At 41.8% G+C, this 22,364-nt stretch overlaps 1 protein-coding gene across 2 annotated transcripts in view; it reads right to left on the bottom strand.

Annotated features, from left to right (window-relative positions):
- Nucleotides 1-22,364, bottom strand: part of KLHL30 (kelch like family member 30) — a 77,608-nt gene that overhangs the window by 38,637 nt on the left and 16,607 nt on the right. Inside the window, exons 2-4 of one of the 2 annotated variants that reach the window (XM_077488498.1) lie at nucleotides 22,064-22,198; nucleotides 21,909-21,982; nucleotides 7,658-8,480 (exon numbers count right to left, since the gene is read on the bottom strand). In XM_077488498.1, the coding sequence (XP_077344624.1) occupies nucleotides 7,658-8,428 (771 nt within the window). In that variant the 5' untranslated portion in view covers nucleotides 8,429-8,480; nucleotides 21,909-21,982; nucleotides 22,064-22,198. The remainder of the gene's footprint in view (nucleotides 1-7,657; nucleotides 8,481-21,908; nucleotides 21,983-22,063; nucleotides 22,199-22,364) is intronic. The other variant, XM_077488497.1, reaches the window with a different exon arrangement.

The following is a 22,364-nucleotide window of genomic DNA, read 5'->3' as shown; positions in this document are numbered from 1 at the left end:
ACATATACACACACCAATGCATGGCCTGCTCACATGCCGTGACACTCAGGAAGTAGGAAATCAGAGGGCAGAAGCCATAAAACAGCAATAGAGGGCACAATCTGAACCCAGGAAATAAAGGAGAAACATAAAACTAACATAAAGAGTAACAGGCATAAAAATAAAATAAAAAAAACAAACCTTTATCCTGCAAGGCAATACAGCAACTAATTAAGCTACACTATACCAAACACACCAGCACTACAGCACTACCCTGACTCAGGAGAATTTACAAACAACATCAGGATCCCCCAAAATCCAGGAAAGGCTAAACCTGGGCGGGCAATGAGTAGGGAGACAGTTTATTTTGATGCAAGAAATGACAGCCCTTGTACACACGGTCGGACATTCCGACAACCAAATCCGTCGGATTTTGTCCAACGGATTTTGTCCGAAACTGTTGCATACACACAGTCGGACAAAGTTGTCAGAAACTCTGATCATACTTAACATGATGACGTTATTTCTTTAGGACGGGACTACATTCAGGCTAGTAGCCAATAGCTTTGGTCTAGGAATTTGATATTAGCATGCGTGGCACTTTGTCCGATCGGAATTCTCTACACATGATCGGACAAAGTCCGATCGGATCATGTTGTCAGAAAATGTTATAATCCAGCTGGAAAACTTGGTCCGTCGGATACTCCGACGGAAACAGTCCGATGAAGCCCACACACTGTCGGATTATCCGACAACACGGTCCTATCGGACATTGTCCATCGTAATGTCTGACCCTGTGTACAAGGGCTAAGAAGTATAAGAAACATTAAAAAAATAAGGTGGCCTGGAGCAAAAAAAACAAACAAAAAAGAATGTTGGTCTAAGGAACTCACTATCTTTTATTAGTTAGAAGGTGGTCCAATGGGGTCAGGGGGGCACAGTTGACCCGTAGTATTGTGATATGAGTATAAGTCAGGAAAATACAAAATTTTTACCATATCTTTCTGACTACTTTATACATAATCCAATGATGCTCTTTCAAAACCCTCACTTTCTTTAGGGGTCTAATACTGTTGAAAAAAATAATTCTTGCTGTCTGATTAATAGTTGTATCCATCTCTACTGCTTAGAACAGGGGTTTCAAACTCAATTTCATCACAGGCCGCATCAGCAGTATGGTTGCCCTCAAAGTGTCGGTTGTATCTGGGGTGCACTACATACCTAGTGCAGGGTTCAGGAGTGTGCTATGTAAAGAGTGCAAAGTTCATGAGTGCGCTATGCACAGGGTGCAGCGTTCAGGATTACACTACATACAGAGGTCAGAAGTGCATTATGTACAAAGTGCAGAGTTCAGGAGTTCATTACGTACAGAGTACAGAGTTCATAAGTGTGCTACGTACAGGGTGCAGAGTTCAGGATTACACTATGTGCAGAGTGCTGATTTCAGGAGTGCGCTATGTAAAGAGTGCAGAGTTCAGGAGCGCATTATGTGCAAACTGCAGTGTTGAAGGGTGCTCTATGTACCGAGTGCAGTTCCAGGTGTACGCTATGCTCAGTTTACTGTGTACAGAGTGCAGAGTTTAGGAGTGCATTATGTACAGAGTGCAGGGTTTAGGGGTGCACTATGCACAGTGTGCAACCTCAACTTCTCCCCCCAAAGCTTCCTCGCATCTCTCTCACCTACCTGACTTGGCTCTAGTGCCTTCCTGTGTTGACGGTTTTAGTACCTCCCTGTGTAGACGGCTCTGCCTCGTTTTGCAGGGAGACTGTACTCTATCTCAGATTCTGTGAATCTGTCCCACTATGCCTCACAGTGAGTGCAAGCAGGGATTTGGGAACTGCTGAGAGCAAAGATTTCTATGTAAACACAGAAGGCTTCTGTGTTTACAAGTGACAGTGAGGAGCGGGAGCAGATGGTGAGAGCCGTAGGTGGTGAAATGGAGTTCTGCCATGTTCCAGCTGCAAAACTGGGTGCAGGGGCCACATGACAAGGCCTTATAAGAACACCCACAAATTGGGCTTTACCCTGGGGTGGCGCTGACAGTCAGCAGACAATGTGGCCATGGGACAGAATGGGTCTAAGTGCTCCATGCACTTGGTTCCCTAGGGAATTCCTTAAACCCAAAGCCAAAAATGTAATAGAGTTCGACTTGCCAATCATCAGATGCGGTGGCTGCAATAATTTTTTCTGGGCTTTTTTACATCTTTTTTCACCTGGTGATCTGACCACTAAGACACCCTTTATATTAGAGTGACTCCACTTTGGGGGCACATTTAGACAGCAGCATTGCTAATCTAAGGGAGGGGAGTGTTAGATACACTAGCAGATTTAGATTACACTACTAACAGACTGAAGCCAAACTCCAGGTAACACTATATAAGCAGTTATAGCAACATTTTTTTTTTTCTTTTGGAATAAAGGTCTTACATAAGTAAAACTGACAATTGTAAGCACACCTGCCAGTGTTGAATAAGTTGTCTCATCCATGTAACTGATAAGCCTCATACACACGATCAGACTTTGTACAAACTTTCCCGTGGACTTTTGTACAAAAGGCGTAGTCCACAAGTTTGTATTGCATACACACGATCTGACTTTTTAGGCAACAAACACGAACGTAGTGACGTTTCAACGTACTGATGACACTTCAAAAGAGGATGTTCAATTACTCCAGCGCCACCTTTGGTCAACTTCTGTATTGTTGTCTGATCTTTTGCATTGGTTCTGAGCATGCGTGTTTGTACCTTGTACAAAAGTCTGATGGTTTTGCGTACACACGATCGGACTTTGTTCCATCGGACTTATGTTGTCAAAAAGTTTGTCCGTTCGCACAGCCAACAAAAGTCCCATGAAAACGGAAAAAGTTTGTCCGATGGAGCGTACACACGGTCGGATGTTGCTCCAAAACAGCTAATTTGCATGTTTGTTGTCAAAAAGTCCGATCGTGTGTACAGGCCTATACATCTGCAAGAGAGCTTGTTATTTTGGAAAACAACAGACTTACTGGCCAGATCACCATATGAAATTAGAATAAAGAAAGCCTAAAACAGAAAACAGATGCAGCCATCATATTTACAAGTTGGTAAGCTGCAATATAATAAATGTTTGCTTTTGTGTTTAATACCACTCTTATAATTGAAAATTTGTGGTGATACTTCTTTTTCCTTCCCCTTACTAGGTGATCAGTTGTCAGCCAATGACAGCTGATCATGTCATGCAAACAGAAGATCGGTAAGCGGCTTTTTATTTTCCTCACACGAAAAAAAAAGCCGTTCACCGGCTTCTGACAGAGGGGCATCGGTCCTGAACAGGGAGAGGCACTGCTGCTATGCAGTGCCACCTGCCAGTGCCCACCAGTGCCACGTACCGGTGCCCACCAGTGCCACCTACCAGTGCCCACCAGTGCCACCTATCAATGCCCACCAGTGCCACCTATCAGTGCCCATCAGTGTCTCATCATCAGTGTCACCTATCAGTGCCACCTATCAGTGCCCATCAGTGTCACTTATCAGTGCCACCTATCAGTTCTCTTCAGTGACACCCATCAGTACCCTTCAGTGCCACCCATCAGTGCCACCTATCAGTGCCCATCAGTGCCACCCGTCAATGCCATCTCTCAGTGCTTCCTCATCAGTGCCACCTATCAGTGCCCATCAATGCAGCCTATCAGTGCAGCCTATCAGTGCCCATCAGTGCTGCCTCATCAGCGCACATCAATGAAGGAAAAAAATTACCTGTTTTAAAAATTTTGTAACAAACTGTGTGTTTTTTCAGGGTTTATTAGCAAAAAAATAAAACACCCAGCAGTGATTAACCACTTTCAGACCGGACCAATTTGCTGGTCAAAGACCAGACCACTTTTTGCGATTCGGCACTGCGTCGCTTTAACTGACAATTGCGCGGTCGTGCGACGTGGCTCCCAAACAAAATTGACGTCCTTTTTTTCCCACAAATAGAGCTTTCTTTTGGTGGTATTTGATCACCCCTGCGGATTTTTTTTATTTGCGCTATAAACAAAAATAGAGCGACAATTTTGAAAAAAACGCATTATTTTTTACTATTTGTTATAATAAATATCCCCCAAAAATATATAAAAAAACATTTTTTTCCCTCAGTTTAGGCCGATACGTATTCTTCTACATATTTTTGGTAAAAAAAATCGCAATAAGCGATTATTGATTGGTTTGCGCAAAAGTTATAGCGTTTACAAAATAGGGATAGTTTTATAGCATTTTTATTAATAATTTTTTATTTTTTTTTTTTTACTAGTAATGGTGGCGATCAGCGATTTTTATTGTGACTGCGACATTGTGGGGGACCCATCGGACATTTTTGACACATTTTTGGGACCATTGTCATTTATACAGTAATCACTGCTATATGCAGTGATTCCTGTGTAAATGACACTGGCAGTGAAGGGGTTAACCAGTGGGTGGCAGTGTAGGGGTTAAGTGTTCCTAGGGGTGTGTTACTAACTGTGGGGGGGTTGGGCTTTCATTTAGTGAACACTGATCTCTGCTCCAATCACATGGAGCAGAGATCAGCGTTACTAGTTGCTAGGCAAAATGGAGAAATGCTGTTTACTCAGCATTTCCTCCATTCGGCCGCTCCGTGAGACGATCGCGGGGATGCCCGCGGCGATCGAGTCCGTGGGTCCCGCGACCGGACTCACGGGGGTCCCGACCAGTGCGGGAGCGCGCCGACGGCGGCGCGCTCCCGATGGCAGGGCGGCATTGAATATTGGACGTACCTGTACGCCAATATGCCTGCCCGTGCCATTCTGTACATCGTCGTGCGCTGGTCGGGAAGTGGTTAAATACAACCAAAAGAAAGCTCTATTTGTGTGAAAAAAATGATAAAATATTCATTTGGGTACATTGTTGTATGACCACATAATTGTCATTCAAAGTGTGACGGCGCTGAAAGCTGAAAATTGGCCTGGTCAGGAAGGGGGTTTAAGTGCCCAGTAGGCAAGTGGTTAAACACCTGAGATAGATATGCATTGGTCCAACCACAACTTCTGTGTAAATTCAAATAAATCTGTCAAAAACATTTACAAATGTATAAAATATCCACTATACATAATATTTGTTCTACAACTATTGCCCCCTTATCCAGATCATTGGATATGATGTCTGTATTTCAAGCATATTGTAAGGCCCTTTATGATTTATGACTGCTGACAGAGACTCCTATCTTGTCACATACCATATCCTATAGTTACCAGTATCTGTTACTCCTCTGGAGATTATTATAAAAGCACTAGTGCATATTTATAATTTGTTCAAGATAGGGCCTGAATGAGACTAAATTAACCAACTGTGTAAGTTATCCTTTTCTATGTTAAAAAATATATAGTACCTTGTCCTCTGGGGATTATATTAAAGTGGCATTAAAGCCACAAACAAGCTACTATTATATTGCAGTTGAGCAATTCTTAGGTGTGATGGCTGCATTCCTTTTCTTTTTTAGATTTTCCTTCCTTTATTTTCATCTGATGATCCAGCCAGTAAGTCTGCTCTTTTTCAACAGAACAATCTCTCCTGCAAGCGTAGCAGTCTTGTTGAGACAAACCATTTAACACTGACAGGAGTGCTTACAATGATCAGCCTTTTATGTTATTCATGTTATTTTATGTCATTCCTTTATTCCAAAATGGAAAAAAAATGCTTGCTTAACTGCAGTGCGTGTTGGCCTTTGGCTTCAGTTTGCTAGTGTATCTAAATCTGCTAGTCCATTTAACACTCCCCTCCCCCGAGACTGGCAATGCTGCTGTCCAAAGCTGCCCCTGGATCCTTCAACCAAAGTGGGGGCACTTTTAATACAGGAGGTGTGCTACTTGCCAGATCATCAAGTGAAAACAGAAGGAAAAAAATCTAAGAAAAGAAAACGAATGTAGCCACAACATCAAAGGATTGATCAGCTGCAATATATTACATTTTTGGCTTGGGGTTTAATACCATCTTAGTACTAGCAAGTGATTTTCCCTAAACCCCTGACTAAGGCAACTGATTATACAGTCGGGTCTTAAATATTGGGACATCTACACAATTCTAATCTTGTTGGCTCTATACACCACCACAATGGATTTGAAATTAAACAAACAAGCTGTAACTGCAGACTTTCAGCTTTCATTTGATTTACATCCAAATCAGGTGAACGGTGTAGGAATTACAACAGTTTGTATATGTGCCTCCCACTTTTTAAGGGACCAAAAGTAATGGGACATTTGGCTGCTCAGCTGTTCCATGGCCAGGTGTGTGTTATTCCCTCATTATCCCATTTACAAGGAGCAGATAAAAGGTCCAGAGTTCATTTGAAGTGTGCTATTTGCATTTGGAATTTGTTGCTGTCAACTCTCAATATGAGATCCTAACAAGTCATCATTAGGCTGAAAAAAAAAAAAACATCAGAGAGATAGCAAAAACATTAGGTGTGGCCAAATCAACTGTTTGGAACATCCTTAAAAAGAAAGAACGCACCGGTGAGCTCAGCAACACCAAAAGACCCAGAAGACCATGGAAAACAATTGTGGTGGATGAATGAAGAATTCTTTCCCTGGTGAAGAAAACATCCTTCGCAACAGTTGGCCAGATCAAGAACACTCTCCAGGAGGTAGGTGTATGTGTGTCAAAGTCAACAATCAAGAGAAGACTTCACCAGAGTGAATGCAGAGGGTTCACCACAAGATGTAAACCATTGGTGAGCCAAAAACAGGAAGGCCAGATTAGAGTTTGCCAGACAACATCTAAAAAAGCCTTCACAGTTCTGGAACAACATTCTATGGACAGATGAGACCAAGATCAACTTATAACAGAGTGATGGGAAGAGGAGAGTATGGAGAAGGAAAGGAACTGCTCATGATCTAAAGCATACCACCTCATCCATTGCCAATGGAACTGGTTCTCTTGTATTTATTGATAATGTGACCGCTGACAAAAGCAGCAGGATGAATTCTAAAGTGTTTCGGGCAATATTATCTGCTCATATTCAGCAAAATGCTTCAGGACTCATTGGACGGTGCTTCACAGTACAGATGGACAAGGACCCGAAGGATACTGCGAAAGCAACCAAAGAGTTTTTTAAAGGAAAGAAGTGGAATGTTATGCAATGTCAATCACCTGACCTGAATCTGATTGAGCATGCATTTCACTTGCTGAAGACAAAACTGAAGGGAAAATGCCCCAAGAACAAGCAGGAACTGAAGACAGTGCAGTAAAGGTCTGGCAGAGCATCACCAGGGATGGAACCCAGCGTTTGGTGATGTCTATGCGTTCCAGACTTCAGGCTCTAATTGACTGCAAAGGATTTGCAACCAAGTATTAAAAAGTGAAAGTTTGATGGAGGATTGTTAATCTGTCCCATTACTTTTGGTCCCTTAAAAAGTGGGAGACACATATACAAACTTGTAATTCCTACACCGTTCACCTGATTTCGATGTAAATACCCTCAAATTAAAGCTGAAAGTCTGCAGTTAAAGCACATCTTGTTTGTTTAATTTCAAATCCATTGTGGTGGTGTATAGAGCCAAAAAGATTAGAAGTGTCGATGTACCAATATTTATGGACCTGACTGTATGCCAATCTGTTAATAAGTCTCGTTACTATTTTATTCTGGTAAGTAAATGTGACCCAAAACATCTGTTACCTAAAGTATATACTGTAAGTCATTACACACCTTTGCGAAATTTCCTCTGATCAGCGCTCTGCATGGTTCTGATCCACTGATCAATGGCTCATCTTCCAGCTCTTGGAGACAATGGTCAGTCAAGTTTGACAGCCTGGCTATACTAAGAAGCTCCGGCAGGTGTGGAGCTCTGGTCTTTTCATCTTGCCTCACCCAGTGAAGTATTGCCTTTGCCCGACTCTGATCTTCTCTCACTTGTAGCAAAGGATCGCCCATGTAGTGAAGCAACCGCTCCAGAGGCAAAAGTAGGAATTCTTCTTCTTGGCATACTGCCTCAAAGTTCTCCTGTAGAAAAGACCAGGCCTTTGCTTTCACCTCAGGGCAACCATGTGTTTCACCAAATTCCCAGATGCCTAGGCAGTTGGTGGCATCCATCTGTTGCTGTAAATACCGGATACACACCTTTCGCACAGCAGAAAAATTAAGTTGGTTGGAAATACGGATAAGCCCCTCTACATTGTTCTGGTTAATGGTGAGACGGCCAGTGTAACAAAAATTAATCAGTGTCTCCATTACGTCTGCGTCAACCTCTTTAATCTCCACATGAGCAGAGATGCTTTCCTGGAAGTTTCCAGTGAACATGGCATTGAAATATTGACTGCACAGTGCCAGCACTGCCCGATGGCAAGGAAATTCCCGTCCCTGAACCAAAAGAGTGACATCTGAGAGTTGAGGGTTGAAACGAAGAGACTGAAGACCAGACAGTATAGAGTCCGAGTGAGATGGGAGGCAGAATTCCAGATCATCAATGTTCCTCACCATGCTTTATTCTCAAAAGTCTTTACCACAGGAGGACAAACATTGACCAACAGTTCTGCAAAAGAGAAAAGATGAAAATTGTGTAAAGGATAGGTGCAATTTCACTATGAACCATGGACTGGTCCTTCAACCTACAGCATATGAAAAAAATGCCAGTGTAATGCATAAAGCTGAACTCTTGGTATGAGTTATATTGCATAGAACCACTGGTCAACTTGGACCAATGTAAAAATGCATATCACACACTGGAGCAATTGCTATGGAAGCTGCAAATCAATGTAGTAGTCGTCGCTACTACAGTGATAACAAAAAACTTATGAGTCCTGTGCCAAGTGGCTTCCCTTCTGCATAGTAACACAGGGGTCCCTTGCTGAGCCCCTCCACTGTTCACAGAATGCTTTTAAATTTTTTTCAATGAATACAAGGCGTTCGCTGATTGAATAAGGTAGGGATCGTGGCTTCACTGCCCCACCTCTCATGCAGCCTGGGCGAATGCTTGTGACATTCGTCCAACAAATGGTTTATAAATGGACCTCCAAGTGTGAGTACACCCTAAGTTTAGGCTTGCACAAGCCATTTTCTTGGTGTAACATTCTTGCCAAAGGCGCCCACTAAGGGAACTAATACAAAGGTACAATAGTTGCTACTATTACTGACCTCCTGCTGATTCAATAGCTTTAATACTTCCAGAGTCACTGAACTGTAACAAACATGCAGCAGTAAAAGTCAGAACTGATCTATATACTTGCTTCAATTCTCTAAGTCAAAAGCAATGAATGAATCCATTGGCTAAAAGTGTGGCGACTAGCATTTGCAGAAGGACAGGACAGCACTGGCTGTATATTTCTCTTATGACAGGTGTAGTTTATTGTATGATATTAACCTTTTATAGAGTTGAATTCTTCCCAGCATGCACCAAATGAGTGGCTAATTTATGCAGCTTTGTATGTTGTACTACTATGGCATTACAGCAGGAAAATAAAGAAGAATTTCAGATATGATAGTCTTTATAGGAGATATCTGAGCCTCTTTCCACTCTATTTCCGCATACACACGATCGGAATTCCGACCAGAAAAAGACAGATGAGAGCTCTTCATTGGAAAATGCGACCGTGTGTATGCTCCATCTGAATTTAGCTGTCCGAATTTCCGCCAGCCAAAAATTGATAGCATGTTCTCAATTTTCCAGACGGAAAAACTTTCTATTGGAAATTCCGATCATGTGTATGCAATTCCGACACGCCGAAAATCACAAATTCACAGATTCAACTACGAGACAGAAGCTATTGGCTACTGGCTATTGAACTTCCCTTTTCTAGTCCCGTCGTACGTGTTCTACGTCACTGGGAAAACCATCAGAGCTTCTTCCGACGAGAATTCCAATCGTGTGTACGCGGCATAACATAACATAACATAACATAACATAACATAGACTTTATAATTAAACACGTTAATTTAATATAGTTATAATAGTAAATAGCTATGTGAAATCTGTTCTCTCAATATGCATTCGGTCCTTGCTTTTGTTAATGTCTTTCAAACAATATGGCAGCATTATTCTCATTATACAGATAGAAACGTGACGACAGAAAAAGACAGAGTAGTCCATCGGGCGGGTAGTTGTTTTTTTGTTTTTGTTTTCTTATGGGGTTTTTTCTTTGTTAACTTTGTCTGAGCATAGATCTATGTTTGTCCCAAGCATGTTTGAAGCCATTTACTGTTGACTATCTCACTACCTCTGCTGGTTATTTATTCCATACATCAACTACCCTTTCAGTAAAATAATACTTTCTAAATTTAGTTGTGAACTTTCCTCCAGTTAGTTTGAGGTCATGTCCCTGTGTTCTTGATTTTGGTTTCATATTGAAAAAAAACTGCCCTCCTAATCCTTATTCACCCCCTTAATGTATTTAAAGGTTTCAATCAGGTCTCCCATTTCTGACTTTTAGGCTGGTTTCACACATTTCCAATGCCATGGCTTGTGATCCACACTCCATTGCTGTGCACATCACATGCGATGTCTGCGGCTCTGTACTAAAAAATGTAATTACCTGTCTGTCTGACAGGTACTTTTTCATGAAGTCTGCACTAAGACACAAGGTGAGTTTAAGGCATCCCTGTATAGAGTACATAGTCTACGTAATCATTTTCCTGGGACCAGCAGCTGCTGAGTTCATTAAAATGAATTAGAAGCTGATTGGGATGGATAAGGGCCACGACAGGGTATTCTGTTCTTCCTAGATGTACGCAAGGCCTTTGACTCCCTGTCTTGGGATTATCTTTTCTACGTCTTGTCTTGGCTCGGCTTTGGCACACAAGTATTGTACAGCTTGCCTACTGTGTCCTTAATGATCAAGGGGTATTCTCTATGCCCTCTTGTAATCCAAAGAGGGACTCGGCAGGGATGTCCTCTATCTCCTTTATTGTTTGTGTTGGCTTTAGAACCATTGGCTATTAAAATTTCCAGTTGCCCAGATGTAAAGGGGATAGAGTGCAGAGGTGGGGAGCATAAATGCGTGCTGTTTGTGGACAATATCTTAATGGTTATCTAATCGCCTATCACCACCCTCCCTAACCTTTATGCAATTTTTCAGCCCTTCTCGAAGATTTCTGGTCTAACAATAAACCATGAAAAGTCGTGTGCATTAAATATATCCTTACAGGACAGAACGGTAGAAGCCTTTAAATTCTCAAATAAGTTTGCTAGCGAAACTGAGGCTCTCCCCTATATGGGTATACACTTGACACCCTCTTTACCTACGCTACACTTGACACTTTCTTTACCTATGCTATACTCCCGGAATTATCTTGCACTTTATAAACGCTTAACGGCGGATATGGCTAGATGGCAACTTCACCCCTTGTCGTGGTTTGGCAGACTGCATTCTATAAAAATGAATATTCTCCAAAGGATCCTGTATTTTTTTGTACTTTACCTGTCACCTTGGTTCGGTCTGATCTGATAGCATTCCAAAGAATTTTCTGTTCTTTTGGGGGAACATGAGGCCTAGGGTGAATAACACTATATACTCCAAAGCAAAAGGGAGATTTGGCAGTTCCTGATCTATTGAAATATTTATATGTCACCCAGCTAGCCCAGTTAATCATATTTCATTCATTCCAGCCTCACTCACTGTGGATGCAAGTGGAATCATACTCCTGTCGGTTTAGGCGGATCTCTTATGCTATGTTGCTATCAGTGTGAGATTGGACTTTAATTTTATGCCCCTCTCTCTCTCTTTCATTCAGAATATGGGATAGACTTTCTAAATCCCATAATTTTAAGTCTCTGCATTGCCCATTGGCTCCTCTGCAGGGAAATAGGGATTTCACCCCAGGCCTCAACCCCCCACACATTTTAATGGTGGACCAATAAAAGTCTCATACGTATAGCAGACGTTTGCGATCATAAGGGTATATTGACCAAGCAGACCCTAATAGATAATTACCAATTAACAGATACAGAACACTCATATACTCATTTAAAGCACTATTTACATACTCTATCTCGTAAATGTGATCTTGTAACAATGTCACCCATGGAATATCTATGTCATAAATTTGATAAGGTTAGGGGGCATATATCTGAACTGTATACGATTTTAACATATACCTCAGCCAAACAGGATTACATGGTCAAATGGGAGCAAGACATCAAGGAAAGCCTTGAACTTGAGGAGTGACATTCAATTGCATAGTCAGCATCAAAATCACTCATCAATACCTCCATTATAGAAGCAAACTATAAGGTACTCTTGAGATGGTAGATGGGGGCGGCCAGATTGGCTACTTTTTGTCCCAGGAGCTTCTTCCAAGTCTTTTCGAGGCTGTAGTCAGGAGGGAACGGCATTCCACATATGGTGGAAATGCCCCAAAGTGAGACGATTTTGGATTAGAGTTTATAATTTTATTTTTTACCCTCACCCAAATCAATCTAACCAAATTTCCAAAACATGCCCTGTTGGGTTGCAAGGTGGATGCAGCCTTGAAAAATCAGAGACAACTCCTCGCTTTTATTTTTGTTTCCGCTAAAATAACCATAGCTAGAAAGTGGAAGTCGGCTGTCATCCCATTTGACCAGCTCAAGCATAAGCTATCCTGGCTCATGATCAGTGAAAGAGTCTCTGCAGTTCTAAATGACAAAATTAAAGTGTTTTGAAAAAGTCTGGGGTCCATGGATTCGATACTTGATTAATGATTCCGGACTATACCTGACTAGTATACCTTTGGGTGACGTATGCCAGAACTCATGGGTTTTCCCTTCCCTTTACCTCTTTCCCCCCTCTCTTTCTCGTCTTCCTCTTTCTTTTTCTTCTTTCATTTGAGTGTTTGAAATATTTTGCAAACTCAATTTCAGTTTCAAAGATAGAACGTCCCATTCCCCCTGGAGGAGGGAACCTTCTTTTCCATAAGCGGAAGGCTAATTTTGAAATCCATCAATCTAAATTGATCTTCTGCCAATGATTCGCCATATTGAGTTATCTTCGTATTAGTAGCCTCTTTGTGAGATATAAGGGCTTGACCAATACTGTTTGAGATCTTTATTGTATGAATAACAATGCAAACTTTTTCTATGATACTGATAATGCAAACTTTTTCTATGATATTCTTTGATATGTTAGTACTTCACATGGTGTAAACTTTGTATTGTTCAGAATCGCTATTGTCAATGTTATAATTTTCTTTTTGTGTGAAAACCTTTAATAAAAATATTGAAACAGTAATGAACTAGAAGAGGCAGCTTTATGCGGTTATGTGCCCAGGGTTGTGTAAAACATCCACAAGCAGGGCTGGATTAACATAGGGGCTATTGGAACTGCAGCTCCAGGCCCCTTACCATATGATAGGCCAATCTGTAAAAAAAAAACAACAACAAACGATTGACTTTGAGGGTCATGGCTCGGCTAACAATTTGGGGGGTATGTAGCTAAGGACATACCCCATCACTGGTCAAAATATCCTCCTATCATCTATGGTTCCGGAGATACGGGGCTCCTTGAGCAGCCTGTCAGAGGCTACATACAGAGCAACCAGTTTAAATACAAGCTCATAGTGCCTCTCCTCACTTCTTGTCAGAGGCACTGAGCTCAATGGACAGCTTGGAGCCTGCAGAGTTTGACAGGCAGCACCGTCTGTCAAACTCGCCTATTGATTTCAATCGCTAGCAGTAGCAACATAGTCCAACAATGTAAAACTACCATTCCGCAATGTAAAAAAACAAAACAAGGAGATCGGCAGTAGCACCTCATGAACAAATGTCAGTTGCTGCTATACCACTTGTTGAAAAGCAATCCACCACAGATCACCTTTCAGAGGGCAGTACGCATTACCGCAAATGTGAAAGAAACTTGAAACACATCATCCATTTCACACTCCCCACCAACCAGGTCAGTCCCCAGCCACTTCCCATGTTAGACACCTCCCTTCAACTTATATCACAGGTGACCATTTCCCAACCTGCAGATGACAGACCCTACTCCAAAAGATATCGCTCCCAGTTACTCCCCCCCCACCCGCTGATTGATATCCCTCCATGACCATCTCACACCCCTCTGCTGACAGACCTCTCTCCCCAGCCTGTCCCCAAACACCCTCTTACCTGCTGACCTGTGGATGGGGGAATCACTCCCGCAGTGTTATTGTGTTCTGCCAGTGGGGAGACTTCCCAACCCACACAATACAATGATCAGTGTTGCTAACTATAGCTGGCCATACTGATTGTTTTGGGAAAACCCTGACAGGCTGGTTGTACTCAAACCAATTAATAGTTAGACTTGTGTACAACCAGCTATCCCATACAAAGATCGACTATGGCTGGTCTCTGTTTAATTGGCTTAATTTCAATCCATGTATAGCCTGCTTAACCACTACACAGTCCCTAAACATCCTTCCACAAACCTTTACATTTTTCCTTCCTAGATTTCTTCATCCTCCTCTCCTGTACATAATGCCCGCTTTCATACCCTCCACACTCCTTTCCTGTACATACTGCCCGCTGTAATACCCTCCACACTCCTCTCCTATACATAGTGCCCCCTGCCATACCCTACACACTCCTCTCCTTTACATACTACTCACTGTCATACCCTCCACACTCCTCTCCTATAGATAGTGCCCACTGCCATACCCCCACAATCCTCTCCTGTACATACTGCCCATTGTCATACACTCCTCTCCTGTATACAGTGCCCACTGTTATACCCTACATTCTCCTCTCCTTTACATACTGCTTACTGTCATACCCTCCACATTCTTCTCCTGTGCATACTGCCCACTGTCGTACCCTCCACACTCTTCTCCTGTACATACTGCTAACTGTCATACCCTCCACATTCCTCTCCTGTACATACTGCTCACTGTCATACCCTCCACACTCCTCTCCTGTAAATACTGCTCACTGTCATACCCTCCACACTCCTCTCCTGTAAATACTGCTCACTGCCATTCCCTCCACACTCCTCTCCTGTACATACTGCTCACTGTCATACCCTCCACACTCCTCTCCTGTACATACTGCCCACTGTCATAGCCTAGCTCAGTGGTAGATGCATTTTCAGTGAGTTCAGTGAGTTCACAGCCAACAGGAACTTAAGGGTGTGGTAGCCCACTTTTATTGAAAGCAACAAAAATGACTCTCTCAGCTGGCCCAACTCTCTCACTGACCTGCAACCTCTCCCACATTGAGTGCCGTCTCAAGGGTATTGCCTGGACACAAGACTGAAGACTCCATCCCTCCCAATGCTCTTTGAAATTTTCAAGTATCCAGCCCCAATCCAGACTTACAAAATCCAGAGAAACTTAACTTTTCTCTGCTCACAAATCTTCTGCTGGAACTTCTCAAACTGCCTGACAGGGGTTCTCACTCTGACACTGCCCACTGCTCCTGTCCTGTACATACTACCAACTGTCATACATACTGCCCACTGTCATATCCTCCACAGTCTTCTCTTGTACATACTGCTCACTTTCAGAAACTCCTCTACTGTAAATAGTGCCAGCTGTCATACCCTCCACACTTTTTTCCTGTGCATACTTCCTATTATCACACCATCCACACTCCTCTCCTGTGCATACTGCCCACTTTCATACCCTCCACACCCCTCTTCTGTCTACACTGCCCCATCATACCCTCCACAATACTCTCCTGTACATACTGCCAGCTGTCTTTCTCTCCACACTCCTCTCCTGTTCATACTTCCCCCCCATAATACCTTCCACACTCCTCTCCTGTGCATACTGCCCACTTTGATACCCTCCACACTCCTCTCCTGTACATACTACCTACTGTCATATCCTCCACACTCCTCTTCAGTCCATACTGCCCCATCATACCCTCCACACTCCTCTCCTGTACATACTGTCAACTGTCATACCCTGCACACTCATCTCTTGTTCATACTGTCAACTGCCATACCCTCCACACTCCTCTCCAGTACATACTGCCAACTGTCTTTCTCTCCACACTCCTCTCCTGTTCATACTGCCCCCATAATACCTTCCATACTCCTCTCCTGTACATACTGCCCCTATCGTACCCTCCACACTCATCTCCTGTACATACTGCCCCCTTCATACCCTCCACACTCCTCTCCTGTACATACTGCCCACTGGCATACCCTCCACACTCCTCTCCTGTACATACTGCCCACTGTCATACCCTCCACACTCCTCTCTTGTACATAGTGTCCACTGTTATACCCTCCACATCCCTCCACATTCCTCTCTTTCACCTACGCATACTTCCCACTTTTATACCATTCATACTCCTGCCCTATGCCTCTTACCCACAAAAACAGTTCCTTAAAATTATACTGAATATCCTCAATGCTACCAGCTCTAGAATGGGCATACGTTTGTTAGTTCAACTAATGGAAATCTTCTCAGTCCTCATATTTGTTCTGCCCATTATTAGTACTCATTTCATTTTGTGATTACTATTGTGACGTATAGAGGAAAAAAGTGTCCCTGAAATTATATTTGAAATATTGGCAACTATGCACTTGGGCACTGCCCAAGGGCAACGGGTCAGTAGGGGGCCCCATGAGAGGCTCCTGGGATCCTGTGATATTAAAGCGGTAGTAAACTTTGCTAACATTAATACTTTTTAGAGGCCCTGAGGTAGGTTTTGCCATAATGTACAAGTATGCACAGCATATTAGCACATTAAGGTACTCTTATCAGTCAGACTGAGTCCTCCAGTGCTGCGCTGTGATCAACCCGGCGGATCCTGGGTGCTTCCATCTTCACCCGGTCTTCCTTCCGGGTTCTGTGCCTTCGGTCACTTGCCTTGACCGGGCTGTGTTGATGTCATTCCCACGCATGCTCATGCGCATCCTCTCTCTCTCTCATCCACCCTGCCTTACCCCTCACCCCTCGCTCATCCCCTTTCTCTCTCTCTCTCATCCTCCTTCTCTCTATTTAACTGAATTTGTTATAAAAAAATGTTGTTGCATTTTTATTTATTTATTTATTTTTATAAAAAGCCCCACCAAAATCCTCAGCACCAGGCCCATGATGTTCTTAATCCAGCCCTGTCCATAAGAGCATTTAGAGATCATGCTTTCAGAGCATGCAATATGCATATGGGGTGGCTGTATACATACATATAGATGAACGTAGCCACCCTCAAACAGGAATTCGAATCACAGGAGCAAAAAAACAAAGTATTAGGAGAGTTAGAGAAGACTGTGAGTAGTAGAAGGTACTTTTTTCAGTTAGGACTACATACTTTAATTGAATGGTTTTTTTTTAACCAGAATTTAGCATCACTTTAAACCTTTCCTTATTTATTTATTTTTATAATAAATTATAAGAACCTGCCATGTCCCCTATTTCAAGGGATAAAGCTCTGATGAGAGGGTATAAGCCATCATGCTGTAAACCTCTCAGAGCGGAACCTCATCTAGCAGTTACCTGTGCTTTGTTTTACGTGCGCTTAATACCACTTCAATCAATGACTAGAACATTCTCATTTAAATTTCATGACTGCTGTTCAGCTTAGCTCCACATTTTGAAGCTGTGTGTAATTAGTATATGGCATTAAATTAGCCTGTCTTTTCATAGCTGGTGTACATACTTTGTAACAGATATATTTCTCAGAAAATAAAGCCACCCCTATACTTTTGCTAAAGGAGTTTAAAATGATCCAAAAATTGACATTTTATATATTTAGGTGCTTTATGTTTTTCACAATTATTTAAATTAATATATAATATACAGTATATTATTTCTATTAATTAACGATTCTTTAAGAAACAGGTGCAATGATCCACATTTACCCTCTGATTCATTCAGAGTGGGAGAGCAAAAAAAATGCTACATAAGCCATCCAAAATAAAGGTTAGAGTTTGTCATTGGGACAAACAGCAAATCTATAAAATACTTACAGTTTCATACAAATGAAAGCAGTGCTGATATACATAATGAGAACTAGGCTTGTACAATTCGTTTCGTAACGAATCAAAATTCGACCGAATGTCCGAATAAAGAAATAACGAATTACAACGAATACGAAAGAAATTATAGCGGATATAACGAATGAATTCGACATGATTCGGTAATTCTTTAAAGATCTAATGAAACAAAAGGTCAGCTCAAAGTAAATCTTATAGTCCAATCAGCTGATTCATTTTGTGCTGGAGGTTGGATTACTGGCAAAGTGCATTCCTGAGAACTGAGTTAGAAGGGTGTTGTATTGTATTTGAGCCGAGGAGAAGAGACGTCATTGTGTTTGTTAAAAGATTCAATAAACAAATGACTTTCCAAACTACGAATCATTATCACGAATGTATATACATACATAAATATCGAATTTCAACGAATACGAACGAAATTATAGCGCATATAACGAATTCATTCGACAGGATTCGAGATTCAGTATAATGAATATCAACACTCTACGAATAATAACGAATTATCCGAAAAAGTATTAATGTAACATAACGAATATAACAGAACGAAATTATGTATTTTACGAATGACAACGAACCGAAACTAAACAAAATTTTCCGTTGTGCACAAGTCTAATGAGAATTATACCCCTTTCGCGCTTAAGTGTAAAACAAATCTAAATATCTAAGCACAATTTTGCATTCTATTTAATAGTTTGTATCTGTTTTTCAGTGCGTTCTTGTCTGCTTGTTTCTGATTTTCAGATCGTCCTTCTCGGGTCCTTTCTGATTTTCAGTGCGCTTGGGCAGTTTGTTCTGACAAACCATTCGTTTTCAAGCCATGTTGTGAGTACGTACTCATCGTAGAGTTCGTGCTGTACAAGGGCTTGGTGTTGGAGTTCTTGCTTTGAACCAAGTCCAGTCCATGAACAGGGCAAGGGGGAGTTCATGGACAAAGAATTGGTTGCTCTAGTGTGACCAGTTCTCTCACATGCCTTTGCTGCGGGAGATCCGGGAGAATAATCCTGATGATTTCAGGAATTATCTCTGGATGACGGACCCCATTTTTCACTGTCTGTTGGCTTTGCTTTCCCCTTATATTACCAAGCCAGACACTTGCATGCGGCAAGCCATCACTCCCGAGCAGAGACTCGTCGCCACCTTGCGGTGCTTGGCGACGGGGAGAAGTCTCCGGAATATCAAGTTCACAACTGGAATCTCTCCCCAGGCTCTGGGAATCATTATTCCAGAGACTTGTTCTGCCATCATACAAGTCCTGCAGAAGGACTATATTAAGGTAAGTTTTCTCCTTTAACATCACATTCTATGTATTTAATGTTTGCTAATGTATTGTTTTTATTTCATCATTCCATAATTACCATTATTGTGATATGCTGTGAATGTCCCCTTTGTCCTCATGCATGCTGAAAGCTTTTAAAGTTCCTTTTTTGTCCTTTATGCATATTTGCCTTCACTAACCTCCCCAGCATGCTATCTTGGGCCCATATGCACCTAGCCTAGTCACTTAATGTATTTTGTCAGCTCCATTGTAGTGCTTAACCTAAACACCCCCTAAAATATATACAAATGTTATTGTTGTCCTTAAATTCAGGCAGAGTACAAGAGGCTTTTTTTTTGGGGGGGGGGGGGCAAAACTAATTTGGAACCCTCCCTCCCCCCAACTGCTAAGTCAACCAATACCAATACTCTATCTGCTGACTTTTCCAAACCTATACACACTATACCTACCTCTTTTGTGGTCATATTTATGGATAAATTCACCAAAGCATTTAGTGCAAGGGCCTGCCTGAATACTTTCAAATGGTACTGTTTAAAGTTTTGTTCTCCTATTATCTTGGCAGTGGGCTGCCAATAGTGTAGTGAAAAATAAAGGGGGGCTGGCCAAAGTTACACACATTATTTATGCATTCATCTCTCAATGAAGTGGAGAGGGTTAACTGTCAAAATTATCTACCTATCCCCCCCTCCCACCCCCTAACGTTTTTTTTCCAGTGAGCCATCAGAGGGGGTGAGGAATCTGATAAGTGGGCCTTATACTTTTGCATTCAAATACTTCTTAAAATAAATGTTATACTTATGTTGGCCTAGAATATTTGTGTCTAATCTTCTGGCAATGTTATGTGCAAAAGTGCTAATTTTATTTTTTCTTCTTTGACTCCACAGTTTCCTTCTAACCCACGGGAATGGCAGACTGTGGCCTCCCAGTTTGCCAAGCAGTGGGATTTTCCCAACTGCAGAGGAGCAATAGATGGGAAGCATGTCCACATAGTCCCACCCTCCAACTCGGGGTCATACTATTACAATTATAAGGGGTTTAATAGTATTGTGCTGTTGACGGTGGTGTCTGCGACATAGTTCCTGTATGTGGACGTGGGGGAAAATGGCCGAATGTCAGATGGTGGAGTCATCGCCCAGATGGAGTTCTTCAGACGTCTCCAGAATGGCGGCTTGGGCTTGCCACCTCCGGAAGATAAAGTGGCAGGACCCCCATTTGTTTTCGTTGCTGATGAAGCTTTTGGGCTGGGTGACCATCTGATGCGGCCGTTCCCCATGAGGACCCTCACCCCAGACTAGAGGGTTTTTAATTACCGGCTGGTGGAGAATGCCTTTGGAATAATGGCCAGCCAGTTCTGCCTATTTCTCACAGCGATCAACATGACTGAATATACAATAAATCATATTGTCCTTGCATGCTGCATACTCCATAATTTCTATGTGGCCTCAGTTAGGACTGAGGCCGGCTTTCCTGATCCTTCAACCCTGATGGCTCTTGAAGCTGGCCGTCCTGGCTTGCCCCCCCCCCCAAAGCGCCTGCGAAGTTGACAAAAGTATGTAGAGTACTTTGCGGGGGGGGCCATTGATTTGCCAGACAATGTCTTAAACATGTTTTAAATCAAATATTTTTTTAGAAAATGAACTCATATTTCATTTGATTTACTGCTTGTGTTTCTTTTAGCTGTCTCCTCGGTTAACCAATGTCCTTTTATTTTAGGCCATTTTCTTCAATAGTGCAAACGTAATTTATTTGATACATGAGGTGACAATCTCTTCTTCAGCTAACTATTATGTTGTGGGTCTGCTACACACACACAATGTTTTTGTTGTTAATGTATGTAATTTATTAATGATAAAAATAGTTATCCTTTTCAGCTCCATGAATTCATTGCTTTGAGTCCCTAAAATGGCCTGATTGGGGAAAATTTTAGAGCACTGTGGGGGTTATTTACTAAAGGAAAATCCACTTTACACAACAAGTGCACTTGACAGTGCACTGAAAGTGCACTTGTAGTACAAAGTGGATTTGCCTTTAGTAAATACCCCTATTGTCACTGTAACTACACCAACTTACTCCAAAAACTGGTATTGAGCATTGAAATAAGCCACACATTGTTGAGTATAAAACATTTTACTCCATGCACATTCACGCGTGTTAAAAAAGGGTTTTTTAACACACCAACATCTTTGGTGTATAACATGTATGTGTGAGAGTATATAGCCTTTTGTTGTTAAACAGCCATGTTTAAAACCATAAAACATTCACATCCACAACTCAGGAACTTACAAAGTTCAACTTTGATACATTTAAGGCAATATGTGGCATTAGTATGTCAAAACTGTGTTGATTTTGCCTTCATCAGATGGGGTGATCTCAACCCTGTAAAAGCCAAATTTTGAAGATGCACACAAATTGGGAGTAAAAATTTGGATTTCCCTCCTGATCCCATGCCTAATGTCAACATGTGCTAGCTCCCATAATGGGGGATCAATGGACGTGTTTGGGGGGTGCAACCCCTTCCTTTCATCTACTTTAGTTGCGAGGAAGGATTTGCACCCACAAAAAGCGCACATTGATATCCCGTGATGGGAGATAGCACATGTTCACACACTGTGTGCATCTTCAACATTTGGCTTTCAAATTACTTAAAAACTTTAGTAAAAATAAAAAATACAACGACAAACGGTTAAATTTTTGGATGTTTTAGATTCTGCCTAAAACATCAATGATGTTCTTCATTTTTTTGTTGTACATCATTAATGTTTTCTTTGACTTTCTCTAAATTCCGATTGCATACCATTATCTTCCCGATGAGGATCTGTGCACTTGCACTGTTGAAATGCGTTTCTTCTTCCACAACATCCATATCACCTAAAAATAAAATAACACACCATGTATTATAAATATGCAGGCATACATCTATTACCTGAAGCTGTGGTCTCAGACACTGACCTGTTGTGGTCCCTATTTCGCCCACTTCATAAACCCCTCCTCCCTCTAAATCTTCTTCAGGGTGTGTGAGGATTTCCCCTTATTCAGGAGGTGTGGGGTTCCTGGTGTCCTCAGATGTCCCAAATCTTTTCTCCCCTATGTGAATAATAAAAAAAAGGTATAATTAACACACAGATATTTGAGGCAAGAAATAGGAATATGAAATATTGCTTGGAAGTGTCGTGCAATTGTCTGTTTTGTCAGTGTTCCATGCTGAAGACAAGATTTTTTTTTCCTTTCTTAAAGCTGGAATACTTACCTT

Source organism: Lithobates pipiens, unplaced genomic scaffold (assembly GCF_037356315.1).
Source record: "Lithobates pipiens isolate NorthernLeopardFrog02 unplaced genomic scaffold, aLitPip1_a1.2 Scaffold_18, whole genome shotgun sequence".
NCBI classification, from domain to species: domain Eukaryota; kingdom Metazoa; phylum Chordata; class Amphibia; order Anura; family Ranidae; genus Lithobates; species Lithobates pipiens.
This window is presented reverse-complemented; position numbering and strand designations above follow the sequence as displayed.